Source organism: Siphateles boraxobius, unplaced genomic scaffold (genome assembly GCF_051911475.1).
Source record: "Siphateles boraxobius isolate OS27281-9 unplaced genomic scaffold, OSU_SipBor_1 18, whole genome shotgun sequence".
Classification (NCBI taxonomy): Eukaryota; Metazoa; Chordata; class Actinopteri; order Cypriniformes; family Leuciscidae; genus Siphateles; species Siphateles boraxobius.
This window is the reverse complement of record NW_027508788.1, coordinates 8,855,955-8,870,432: the sequence shown is the minus strand read 5'-3', so window position 1 is coordinate 8,870,432 and position 14,478 is coordinate 8,855,955. Positions and strand designations below refer to the sequence as shown.

Sequence of the window (14,478 nt, the reverse complement as noted above, 5' to 3'; positions counted from 1 at the left end):
TGTTTACAACTGGGTTATTTAAGCATGCTTTTCCTTTCTATTTGCATTTCAAAAACGAAGTGATCCTTTTGGGCACATCAGGCATTATTTGAGCAGCATCAGTTGTCACACTGGCTTTGAAGGGTTCTGTGGCAGACCACAGGAACAATTAAAAACTCATGCAAGGTTACTCTGCATTGTTAGATCTATTATCTGATATGAATGAGGACAATTATTTATTTGAGTGATGTTTGAAAGTTTCTTGTAAAACCAAAGACATGGGCAAAACGTATACTATGGAGAATGTGATTCTCTCTCATCATATGAGTATTTAAATGATTAGTAGTACAGTGAACTTGATCTGCCGTTGTTTGAGTAATGGCCAAAGTTCATGTAGCATTATATGAGCTCTGCATTGTGCACTTTAGTACTTTAAAACCACCTTGTAAATTCTGTTATTTTGGACTTTCTATTCAAAGATTCATGCCCCACGTTGTACAAAATGTAATCTGGTTTCCACAAAAATATTAAGCAGCAGAACAGTTTTCAACATTGATAATTAAAAGAAAAATATCTTGAGTAACAAATCAGATTCACAAATATATTGACAAATATTAGATTGATTTGTGAAAGATCATGTGACACTGAAGACTGGAGAAATTCAGCTTTGCCATCACAGGAATAAATTCAATGTTAAAATGGAAATGAGTTATTTTAAATTTAATATTTCGCAATATTACATTTTTAATAATTTTATCAATTCAGCTTTGGTGAGCTTTGAAATGGACTCCTTTTAAAGGGGTCATATAATGGTACATGCACTTTTTCAAGTTTATTGTACTGAAATGTGTGTTGGCAGTGCCTGTACACAACCATCATATAATGATAAAAATCTATCCAGTGTTTTTGTTTTAATCTCCTTATGTTTTCCCCTGCCTCAAATTGAGCTGTTCGATTTTATGACGTCACTAAATCGAACGCCCCTCCCACGATTGTTGATTGACAGCAGCGTTTCAACAGATTCCTGCCCTGAGCGAGCTGTCAGTCATCATAGTCCGTCATTGTTGATACGCTGGAGCAGAATGGCGTCTAAGCGATTGTGGTGGTCTGTTCTTGGGTGTAATAACGAACACAGCAGTAATTTTGATGTTCCTAAATCCGTAACGCTAAAGACACAGTGGCTGAGTTTTGTTTTCGAAGGGAATATTCCCCACGAGCAATGTCAATGCTTTCATGTTTGCGCGATTCGCAAATCTTTTCTCACCAGACTGCTTTATTAACGAAGGAAGTAACTTATAAAGCTGATTTTGATAAGAAGCTGGTCCTGAAAAAAGAATCGTAATCAACTATTCATGTGAAAATATAATAACCAACCATTCAGAAACGTCATGTTCGAGCCTTAATTGTCAAACTTCTCCGGGCCGTCATCTTGTTCCGACTCCGGTTCAAACTGATACGGTTGCACAGATGTGTCCTCCTCAGAGACTCCCGCTGCCATTTTTTTCCTATTAGAGCTTAGATTCTCTGCCCGAGCCCGACCCGACCCGCGGGCCGGGCCGATATTTCCCGCCACTATCCTCGGGTCGGGTCGGGCCCTTGATCAAGCACGTCACGTGTCACGCGCAGCGTCTCCTCCACTCGCACGCTGTGCTGTATTGTGTAGCTTAAGTGCAACATGGAGCTTGAAGAAGTAAAGAAAAAAATTAAAACAGGAGAATTAACTTTGAGCAAGTATGAAGGAAAGTCGGAGGTATGGAAATATTTTAAACTCGTGGGCAGTGACAACATGTGTTGGCTTTGTTGAGTCCAAATGCGGCGCGCTGCTAGAGAGTCTGTATGTGTTGTAGCCATTAAATAAGTGCATTTAGTTTCATATTTATTAAAATATTATAATGTTATTTTTTTCCATCTATGTTGATTATGAAAGTGAACAGAGTAGATAGGAGGATGCGCAATATCAGGAGACATGGAGTGGTTCAGGCATGATTTTGACCACTTCATTGTTTTGTTTTGTAGAAAGCCTTTATTTAAAGTGAATTTCGTTTTGTATAAATTGTATCTTAATTTTAATACATTTTTCATCAACCAATTGCCTGAAGAAGAAGAAGCATTAATAAGAAGCAAATATAGAAGGCAATATTCATGACATGGAGGCGCCGGCGAGCCGTGTTCACCATAGCACGTGAACTGGAGCATCTCATCATGAAATTAAATCAATTCTCGGCACGCTTGTCACCGAATTTACTAATTGTTCAATTTAATAAAATTAAAACTATCATTGTGATAATTAAAATAATTGAATATTAAATATTAAGTGGCCAATTTTTGCACATTTATTAATAGTATATATATATATATAATTGCGCAGCTCCACACTGTCAATGGTCTAGCACCCATTCAGCACCTGCGTTAAAAAAGATCTGTCGTCGCCCCTGGTTATAACGGCCCACATATTAAAAATGGTCGGTTTTAAATCGGGCTCATAATTACAGTTAATGTGTCGGGCCGGGCCGGGCTCGGACACAACGTGCACGGGCTCGGGTCGGGCTTGATTTTTTGGGCCCGATCTAAGCTCTATTTCCTATACCCTTAACTGTTGTCAAGGAAACACTCCAGGTGCGGTGTGGTCATAAAGCTGTTATGAACGCCCGCAGAACAGAGGGGCGGAGTGAGCGACGCTCATTATCATTTAAAGGCATATGCACTGAAATGGCGTGCTGAAAACAGAGCTGTTTTTGACCAGTTAAAATTAGTGTCGTCTTACAATACTAACGGAAATTTTTAATTAAAGTATATTACAAACTTTTCATTTAGACCCTAAAGAATCAAATTAACTTGTATGAAAATGGCATTATATGGCCCCTTTAAAAAAACAAAAATCTCAGACTCCAAACTTTTGAGTGTGTATGTGTGTGTACTATCGATCTATCTATCCATCTTGGTCTGTGACCGTCATGGGATCCAAGTTCAATTTTGCTGAGTTGGAACTGGCTGAACTTTTGATGCGTCTCACTTTCCATGTAAGTTTTAAAGGTTGTAGCTTTATTGCTAGGGGATGCTTTGAAGCACCTGTGTATTTATATTATTCTTAACTTTGGTAAAATTTTGTGGCTTATTACTTTAGTCTGGTAATCACAAATGTCTGAAACGGTCATGGAAATTAAGTTTAGGAATATCTTCTCATCTCAAGATCACTGATTTAACTTCATCTATTGACATAATTATGAGAAAAAAGATCAGACGAGAATTTAAAAAAAATCAGGAATGTCAGAATTATTCTGCATTGTGCATAATGTCTGTCAAAACCAACATGTTGTAGGATGTTCACTGAGAAATATCTTTATACTGCAAGGCTATATTTTTTTTAGTTTTTTTTGCCATTTATATATTTTATTTAGTTTTTTTTTTATATACCTGTTTTCATACAGAAGTTTAGTTTCCTAAATAAGTAAATGTATCACATTTTTGTATAGTTGAATATAGGAATTGAAAATGGTTCTTCCATACCATAACACTGCACTTAGATATGTGTGAATTTCCAACACCAGGAGTAATAATTTATATAGTTCAATATTCTTTTATTTGTTCAAATGTTCTATGTAAAATGTTCTATTAAAGAAAAGAGAGAATATAAATATTTGTGTTTGCTGTAAAGGGGTTAGAAAAAATTAAATTGGAATCGGCTCAAATCGGTATCGGCAGGCCAAACTCATGAGAAATCAAAATTGGCATAGAAAATTGTAAGCGGTGCATCTCTACTTAAATTACATGTTACTCAGAAACACAACATTCAGCTGTCGCAAATTCGTTGACTTTTGAAAATTAAGTACTTTTTTTTTTAACCATAAAAGACGAGTAGTTTTTGTCTCTAATAAAAATTTCGGTACACCTGTACTTTCTGAAAACTGATTTACTTCTCTGCTGATGGCTTTTGAGATCACCGTGCTGGTCTAGCCTGCCCAGGTTTGTAGCCATCAATGTGCTTCTGCCTACGCTAACAAGCAGCCCAGTTCCTCCCAGTACCTCACAGTGTGGGATTTCCTACCCTCCCTGCGGGTGTTAAGGGAGGTGTGTGGAGGTCAAGGGCACAGGGAGAGAAGAGGGAGGGGGGAAACTCGCTGATCAGCTCATCTTAATGCTTACAGTAATTCAAAGGCTGAAAGGCTCAGGGCCTAAATAGCATGCAGCTTTTTCTCCCAGCTGCGTTTAAGAGAGGGCCTAGTGGCTGATGTGAACTTTGTGACTGGTGCCCTCATTTGTGTTAATTACCTGTCCCTGTTCAAGGGGACACAACATGTGCAGCAGCACTATTGTTTTAGAAGCTCATGGAATAAACATTTTAACACCTTAAAGTCACCAAGAAAATTCACTCTGTTTTGTAAATGCATGTTTTGTCCTGTTTTCCACGTCGGCGCTGTTTGATCTGACCTGTGTGGTTTATAACAGAATTCTGCGACAAATTTGAATGCTTCCAATTAGATCTCGCTGCAATGTTATTTATTTTGCTGTGAATTCAAACGGTTTCTCACTGGATCTCTCAGCGCTGTGTAATAGCAGTGTCGCGTGACTGAGATCAGCCCATGGGTAAAGCTGTTCTGAGCTCGCACTAAACGTTTTGCTTAGCTCAAATGGATAGCGCTGTTTCATTTCTCTTTCGTTTCGTTTGATGGTTCTCGTATGTAACAGAAGTTGCAGCTCCAATCAATTGGACAACTTGGACAACTCTTGTCGCTTAATTGATCGCAGTCCTGGAGCCCTACTTGCATAAAGTGTGACTCTTGTCCAGGTCCTTTTTCCCTTCAACTTCATAGAAGCCAAAGTGGCGCTAGATTTTAATGCAGAAGGGTGAATCGAAAAATGCTTAAACACACAATAAAACACAAACTCGGTGTTAACCGATAAGAGGAATGTTCTGCAGTAATTCACATTCACTTTGCACCTGTTACTGTAATTTCTTTATCCTGTAAATATAAGAAACGTTTTACATTTACACTTAATTACATGCTGTTATCCCTTTTCAGTTGCCACTCTCATAAAATACTGGAATTACACTTTGACTTTTAAACATAAATTTAACGTTCAACAACAAATATTTAAGCCAAATGAATATTTTTGTGCTGAATATTAATAGTCTCCCTCTCTAATGCATCTCGTTTGTTTGGCGCGCCCTTTCACAAACTGGGGCTCATTCAGTAAAGTCTAAAGTTTAACTCAGACTGTCAGGTCGAGCCTTCATGCAAAATGCGTGAATTTGTAACATTTACAGATAAGGATATAACGGTCAAAGTAAAGTTCTGCGCTGAGGAAACATTACGCATTATTAAACAGCACACACATCTGTCAAGGCGCCTGACAGGGCAAGTCATGTTAAACATCACGCTTATGCATTATCTTGAAGCTTAAAATAAAGAATTCTCATTTTTTGAGCAGCTTGGATTACATACCTTTCCAGCAGCAGCTCACTCTTTCCTCCACTATTTTTAGATGCATTTTGTGCATAGACATGCGTTATTCAGTGCTGTAATTTAATGCGACTGACGGATGTTTTCTGTGCACAGTGGGCAGACGCGACTAATCGATTGAAATCGTTGTCAATGATTTTATTGATAGATTATCTATTTTATCGGTTAGTTGTTACTGCCCTAATAATCACGATAAATGTCAAATCTTTATTTCTTTTGAGTTTAAAGGCTGATTTTTTTGCTCCGAAATGAACGTTGTTGAAACCAGACAGTTAATTGTAGTTTAAAATTACTCCTTTATTGTCAGAACATGGCTGCGCGATAAGCGTTCTTGTTTTATGACAGACTTCTCCAATAATTTAGTCCACTTAAACTCGGCTCCTCCACAATCAACTGCAAGCTCGCATTTATTTTTCAGTGCAACATCAACATCTCAAAATCCAATCAGCAGCTGATGGATAGAACAAATTCCAAAATTGTTCAATAATCCGCTACACTTCGATATATGCAGGGTTCTAAGAGTTTAAGGCTATAAAAAGTCTTATTTTTACTTATGAAAGGTCTTAAATTTTAGCTGACACTCTGAATTAGACATCTCTTAATGCTTTCCAAATTTAATCTAATTAGCATACATTTTATTTGTTATTCTTTCTTTGTGGATTTGTTTGTTTGCTTGTTGCATTCACCATTCGTACAATCACCAAATTGGGGTTCAGTTCTGTCTATTTCTCCTCGCGAAACGAAATGCGTTTCAAATGCAGAGACGAAAAGAACAATGTGGAAATCATTAGCACCACGAGCATAAAACATTAGCTTTGCTGTTATGTTAGTTTAAGCACAAACTAACCAAGGTAAAACCTTTAACGTTTCAATCATAAATTTAAACTAACTAAATCGCAGGCTATCATTTGATAAAGTGCAGCCAAACTCAATATGACTTGTTAACGGTGTATGTCCGTAGTGTTGTCTCCAGCTGGCCGTGTTGGGGCCGGCCTGGGTAGACAATATAATCGGATATCGCAGTATTTTTTAAGGCAATTATCAATAAAATGCTTTTTTTACATTTCGCCCAGCCATAGCTTCTAGTGTTACTGGGTTTTTATGCATACTTTAGGGTATGCATACAGCGTGCGTCATTGTTATAGCATGTGCCTAAATGCATGTATTCTGTACGTTCATCTTCAATATGGAGTAGCCTATACTTTGAAACGCGGCTGTAAGAATACCCTAAAGACTTAAGTATACTACTTTTTCTGCACAGTTGAGCGTGCAAGTCCACATGGACGCAAAAACTGGGCTGCACACTGATTTTGTGCATGGACATCAGCATTATGTACCGATTATTGAGTGGAACATGTACAAGGGAAGTATTCTTTTGTTTGCTTCAAAACTGAAGTATTAGTTGAGCTTAAGCATGTTTCTGTGAACGCTTCAGCTGCTACTGCAGGTGACAAACCACACATACAAAATGCATGAGCTAAAAGCACCGGTCACGTTTTGTTTTCAAAGACAGCTGGACATTGCAAAAGAACGTCGGTGTCTCTACAAAGAATGTAGGGTTGTCGAGACGTGTGATTCAAAGATGAACTACATTTAACTTAACAGTGTTTAAGAAAAATACAGCAAAAATGCGAGACATGTTTTTTCCCCCCGCGTGTTTACATAATTAATAATAATTCAGATGCAATACATGTCTACTTAGACACATTGACAAAGGTTTCTGGCATATAGTCCATATGCATATTTTCACTGTCATGTTTATTCAATGCTTTTGTTTACTTTAGAGTCTTTTCTGAGCAAATGTTTATATTCCAATTAATCAGATTTAAATACTTGCAATGTCGTTCATTCAGCTGGAAGTTTGACTAAAGGGTGACTAAAGGTTTTGTTTCTTTACCAGAAACAACTGGACTTCGCTGGTCTCAGTCAGGGAATGGTTTACTTTGTATCTGAGGATCAGTGTGAAGCTCTTGTATCACTTCAGCACTTCTTGATGTATGGTATTGTCACACTGTGGAGTCACGGTGTTCATTGGAGCACAGCAGACCATATTCATTTTTCACAATTCAGGCCACAGTCTGCGGATTCTGATAGACACACATGCTGCCCATTACACGGAAGAGAATTTTAAAACCATATTTCCTTCTAATTGAAGTTGCTTTTTGAGTTTATTTTGCTATCTAAAAAATGTGCAAGACCACATCCTTTTCTTTTTTTTCTTTTCTGGTTTGCTAAATATAAGCATACAGTTGCTGACACTGACTCTCTCCATGCAGGTGGAATCGTTCATACTAGACCAGGAGGATCTGGATAACCCCGTACTAAAGACCGCTTCAGAGCTTCTCCTATCCAGCGCAGCAGACGGAGCCGACCTCAGAACAGTAGACCCAGAAACACAGGCCCGGCTCGAGGCATTACTAGAAGCAGCAGGTACATCCTCCGGCCAACCCTGATGTGATCGCATTAAGCCTAATGATTTATCCTGTGTCTCTGCATGCCTGTGCTCACACTTGTTTATTTAACGTGTCTACACAGTGCTGAGCATGAGATATGCTTTCGTTTCTTGTGTTTTAGAGCAAATTGCTAGTACAATAAAATTCACAATAATAATTTGAAATTGGCTAATTTCACATTGAGACTGGAGTGAGACCATAGGACGTCTCTCGATCTGTCTCTATCTTTTTCTGCGCTGTAATGTTGCTTTACAGTCACAGATTGCTGTAGCGCCTCAGTTCAAGCAAGTGGCAGCGTAGAATCTGATCACCTGTTCATCTTTACAGCACAAAAATAATCATGAACGAACACAGGGCTCGACATTAACACTTGTCAGTTTGTCTGGGACAGGTGGAAGTGGCAAGTGAAAGTTTTCAGTGTAAACAGCGATTGGTAATTGATAGTGTATTTTTGGTAGCAAGGAATTTAAACCGCTTTAAATACGTCACCCACCCCCACTCCCCCTGACAGACTTTCGCGCACACACCAGGTGCTAAAACAATTGAACATAAGGAACATGTTTATTTTAAAGTTATTATTTCAAAATTTAGAACTAAGATAAGGCTTTATTGTCTCCTATTGGAGAAATTCGTCTTGTGCATTCGAAAGAACAATGACATCACATTACGCATAACACACAACAACTCAGAACATGCTCTTAAATTATCCCATTCAGTACTTCATTTAACATCCCACAACCACACTCAATACTAGGGATGAGTCGCGATCTTCGAATAGTCGAACTGCGTTCGAAATTCGATCATAAAATTACTTTTCCGAATATCGTTATATTTTCGCGCAATTCCAATGTGTCATAATTGACGGCGCGCCAACTGTCACAGATCGCGCAGCAGGGTATTTTCCTTTCGGGGACACAAGGTGCCACTAACATGAATGAAACCCCCTACTGCGCGATAGGATACCAGTGTTTTATACATAGTGTAAACAAACAACAGAAGAAGAGCACCGTGACCGTTAACTCTGCTCCCAACAGAGTTGGGTAGTAACCTTTACTGTCTATGGTAGTAACAGTCTACAAAGTAGGCTACATTTACTTCCTTACGTTGGGGCGACGTTCCTCTCGTTACTTTATTTATGCAATACATGCTGTTAAATGCATAGTTTATTCCAAGCGCGCTGCATCTGTTTTATGGGCATGAGCAATGCTCAATTCACAAATGAATCACTCTTTTGAGTCGATTCTGTTCAAAGACTTCATCAAACAAGTTGGCAGATCTGTCTAAATCGGTTCACAAATCAGTTTGAATGGTCTGTTCAGTTTCCTGCACGCACTGAATCCTCTGAAGCGCTTCCAATTCACACTCGGAGTCGTAACAGGAAGATTTAAGAACATCAAGAGCGTTGGATGAAGTGGCCGTGGGCCTAACAGTTACAGTTTAGTCTAGTGAAAGCAAATCTGCAAATGCAAAATATTTTTGCTAGCGATGAAGACCTAGTTGAACATCTTCTTATGCTGTCGGTGAATGAATGATTCCACAGGACGATACATTCGAGTTCATTTCATTCAGGTAATACATTTTACAACCAAACAGATTATTACGCGACGATAGCACTACTACAAGTATGATGACATTATACGTTTTTTGAACGCATTAATTTATAGGCTACATTAAATAAGCTACCATTGTTTATGAAATGAACACCATCCATCCCGCGGTAATGTGTGTGTATTGCGCAGTAGCATCACACGAATAGTTTTGATTGAAACTAATGTGTTTAAAAAGTAGGCTATTGCAGTAACAAGGCAGGTTCGCATAAAATTATGATATATGACATTATTTTTTTATCTAACGAGCATCTGGTTTGGCGATGCAAAAACAGACTGTCGTGCTTATTGTTTTTTTCTTCTATGTTAACTATGTTAAAAACGACGAAAACATGTTACTTGTTCAATTAATAAACAGTTTGTTTGATGACAAATCGCTAAAGATGGAATTGACCTCTCTTTCTGTCATTGTGAGTGTGCGGTTTTTTTTTCTGGTTTTTTTTCGATTTTCGAACGATAATCGACTTTTGCTCCTCGATTTTCGAATGGCATTTTTGGCAGAAATTCACATCCCTACTCAATACCCCCCACTACTTTCCTCACATTCACATAAAAGAGAAGAAAACCTGCATCACACCCCCTCCCGACAACTGCACATTTGCTGTTAACTCGTACTGTAGTCAATAGCTTCTGTATTGCACAATTCCCAATTGCATACTACGATATCAACTATAACATAGCATACATATACATACCCACATATATACACATACACGCATGCATAATATTGCACCAGTGCCCTATCATTACACATCCTATAACAATAATGTTACTACCACACACACACACACACACCTTATCCGTTGTTATTCATTAATTTGATTGAAAGCGGCACAAATGAAAATTTAAACCTGTTAAGCTTAAAGTTTGGTAATGTCTGGCTCTACCACGCTTTATAATGGGAGTGAATGGGTGTATGTCTTTGGAAGTCCATCAAAGCACATCCATTCATGATTAAAGTGCTCCATGCATCTCTGGGGGTTAATAAAGGCCTTCTGAAGTGAAGTGATGCGTTAATTTAAGAAATATATCCATATTCCATAAATCGATGCGGACGGCCGTCTGCCAGAAGCTAATTATTTTAGTCGATAAAGTTTTAAATATGGTTATTTTTCTTACACGATTTCAAGAAGACATGAAAGAGATCAATTCAGTATTTGCATGCTGTCAAGACTCGGCTTTCTGGGTATGCGTTTCGGATGTGCGAGTTATTTTTGCTTCTTGTGATTGAATGTTTAAAGGAGTCCTAATATTTTTTTTCACTTTTAGAATTGGAGAATTAACCATGTTTTTGTGATCAATTATGGTTTGTAGTTTTCCGACAAAGGTCATAACATCGTATCTATAATGTATAAGAAAAACATACCACTCTAAAACGTCCTGTGAAATCCGTGCTTGCACAGTCGGTGCATGAAATGCAACACAGTTGGTGCTCTCAGCCAAGCAACAAAGAAATTTGTGTCTGTGCTAAACTTATTTTTTGCCTCTAACTCAATCACAGGCATCTGAAATCCTTCAATTTACTAGCCATTGGCTAATTAAATATTTAAAAAAAAATTTTCATCTAGCGTGAAATCTGTTCTCATGTGAGTTATTTACTAACATTGTAGATGGTTGTTACAGACTGATAGATTTTCAAAATATTTGCAAGAAGTTGCAGCCCTAACAAAAAAGCAGTTATTTTTCAAAACTACAGTGTAGCCACAATGCTAATCTGTTTCTCTTAAATGTAAATTTTATTATGAACAAAAAGTAAGCGCTGTTTCTGGGTCTCTCGGCTAAAAAGCTCACGGTTACAGTATAAATAGATCTACTACTGATTGAGCAGCACAGAGGTTTTTTGAGATCACACACAGAAATATCTGTATACAGAGAGCTAGCACTTAATATAGCCCTGCAAATCCTTAAACCGGTTTATTTTTACATTCTGTAGTGTTTTTTTTCTCCTTATGGCTCACTGTGAGCTTTTGTTGCATACAGGTGCTGATGGACTCAGGGTCAGTGTCACATTGTTTGTGTGCATAACATTTTATAATTGTTTTATTATAAACTCGAAAACTGGTGCCATGTTCTGTTGAGCTAGTCTGTGTTGTGATGTTGTGTGTGTTTGTTTGGCTGAGGCCTAGCGTGTTAGGCCTGATTCTCTACACTAGCTTGCCCTGTTCCGTGAGCGGATGGTTATCTCGCAGAGGAACCAAAGGGGAGATTAGTGGCAACAATGGATTTCCATACAGCAGCAGCAGCATCGCTCATGACTCAGCACTGGCCTTTAGTACTCTTGTGTACTGTCTGTGTGTGTGTCTTCATCTGTGTCCATGAGCATCACTATTGCTTTTTCCATCTGTGCAGAGCTTGTGAACGTGTGTCTTTTTCTGTCTGTTCGTTTGTTTCTGTGTGCTTTGTTATTGTCTGTATTGCTATTAATTGTGTGCCTGTTATCCTGTATAGTTACCTTCTGTTTACACATGTTTTGACGTGTTTTCATTCCACCTGAACCACACTATTGTCACTGAACACATCTATACCACATGTTTTACCTGCTACCACAAGCATTATCTGTTTTACGTCATCATAGGAAAGCAAATACTGCTCTTCCTGGTTGAGGTCAAATCACTTGAAATCTACCACTGTTCGGTTGGCTAGTGGTACATGCTCAAATACAACCGTTTTCATGAAAATCCAAGGTGGAATTAAAAACAACCTGCTAATAAAATTTGAGGGTTGGGAATGGTGCATAGCATACACATTTCAAGGTGTAAATGGCCCTTGTTTGACAGTTTAGAGGTTGACCGATTTCTGCTGAAAATAGCCTTTATAACTTAAAGCAAAAATTAAGACTTTTTTTGTATGTTTTGCAAATCCTGTTTGCTGTGTCTAGATCTGCTCTCATCTATATTTTTATCCTCACTTTAACACGTCTATTTATAGATGGTCATTGAATTATTGACTCTCGCGATTCATTTAAAGCCGCAGATTCGTTCACCGTTTTGTTAAACGCAACAGTTCTGCTGTGGCTTTCATTTGAACTATTATTTTGTTGCAAAAAAGAGCAAAAAATATTGACAATACTGTGTTTAAGATGTACATCGCTTAATAGGACCTTTTTGATTGTGAACTGTTGAATAAAATTTTCACATTTGCAATCGTGTGGATTTTCAGGACAAATTTCGGGTTAATTTCTGTTAATTTCAATCATTGAATGTTCATTTCTCTACCATAAGCCGTCTCCAAAGGCGTTTCAGAGAATTTGGCAGTGCATACAACCGGCCTTACAACCGCAGACCACGTGTGACCACGTGTAACCACACCAGCCCAGGACCTCCACATCCAGCATCTTCACCTCCAAGATCGTCTGAGACCAGCCACCCGGACAGCTGCTGCATAACCAAAGAATTTCTGCACCAACTGTCAGAAACCGTCACAGGGAAGCTCATCTGCATGCTCGTAATCCTCATCGGGATTTCGACCTGACTGGAGTTCGTTGTCGTAACTGACTTGAGTGGGCAAATGCTCACATTCGATGGCGTCTGGCACTTTGGAGAGGTGTTCTCTTCTCGGATGAATCCCGGTGTTCAATGTACAGGGCAGACGGCGTTTATGGCATTGTGTGGGTGAGCGGTTTGCTGATGTCAACGTTGTGGATCGAGTGGCCTATGGTGGAGGTGGGGTTATGGTATGGGCAGGCGTATGTTATGGACAACGAACACAGGTGGATTTTATTCATGGCATTTTGAATGCACAGAGATACCGTGACGAGATCCTGAGGAAGCTGAAAACATCACAGATCTCTCATGGCCAGCATACTCACTGGTAGGGCTGGGACGTTATGGATTTTTTCTAACCACAGCCAAAAAGCAAGAAATTCCCGCAGTATAGCCGTAAACCGATTTAAATGGGCTACACTAGGGATGTGACTGTGAGGATATTTTCCCACCGGTTAATCGACGTGTGACAACACCGGTAATACCGGTATCACCGGCGTGGGCTTTTAAATCACTAATTTAAAGGCAAACGTAAAATGCGCGCGTTTGCCCGGGCATGCATAATGGTGCGGTCGTGCGGAGCAGCACTGTTTTGTTATTGTGCTCTGAATTGGCGCTAATTTGGAAACAAAACCCTTTTATTTTTTTTATCGCTTATAATAAGCTGGTGCGGCAGCACTTCACTTTCACTTTTAGCGTCAATTCAATTCATCCTTCGCAGGGAGTTTGATTGACATGCGATCTGACAAATCAAAATCCCACATTTTTGTCCGACAAAGCAGTCAGAAGTAGATTAATGTTGGTGGATTTGAATTTGGCTTTAACTGAGGCAATCTGTCACGACACATTAAACGGCCACAAAACGGTAGGCCTACTATGCTTTCACTAGCGTACTATAATATGGAAGGTAAAAATTAACTGATTTGTATACAAACACTTAAATTGCACTTTTATTTATTTTTTCTCATAATAAAGTTATATGAAATATAAACATTTAAATGGTGGCTGTCATAAAAAACTTGCCAGATTTATTCAAACATGCATTAAATATTGAAGAACATAAAAAATTAAAATGAATATGTTATATGGTGCATATATTTAGCAAAATGCTCCTCTCTACAGTTAATTTTTCTAGCTGACAGTTTATGGTCACTGGATATGGTTTTTCTGAGGTAAATGTGTCGTCACATGACATTGTTTACAAGCTGTTTCACTGATGTATTTCCACGGTTGAAACACTGAGCGATTCCATATGACGATACTGATTTCGTCGTACTCTATCTTTTAATACACTTTCAGATGCTCATTCATGTTTATTTTGCGCTGTAACTGATATTAAGGCGGAAGAGAAGATCATGTGTGCTGCACGCTACTGCTTCTCTTGAGCTGAGCTGCGCCACAGTGCCAAAACGGTATTTGTTTTTGAATTTCGTAAGAAAATGGACGTAATTTGAAATCTGAGACTTTTTCATATCAATAGTAACTGAAAACAGGA

The 14,478-nt window shown here is 38.5% G+C and overlaps 1 protein-coding gene across 4 annotated transcripts in view; it reads left to right on the top strand.

Moving 5' to 3' along the window:
- ankhd1 (ankyrin repeat and KH domain containing 1) overlaps window positions 1–14,478 on the top strand; it is a 60,555-nt gene that overhangs the window by 19,331 nt on the left and 26,746 nt on the right. For all 4 annotated transcript variants that reach the window (XM_077233267.1, XM_077233269.1, XM_077233268.1 and 1 more), the window contains exon 2: window positions 7,718–7,871. In XM_077233267.1, coding sequence (XP_077089382.1) covers window positions 7,718–7,871 — 154 coding nt within the window. The remainder of the gene's footprint in view (window positions 1–7,717; window positions 7,872–14,478) is intronic.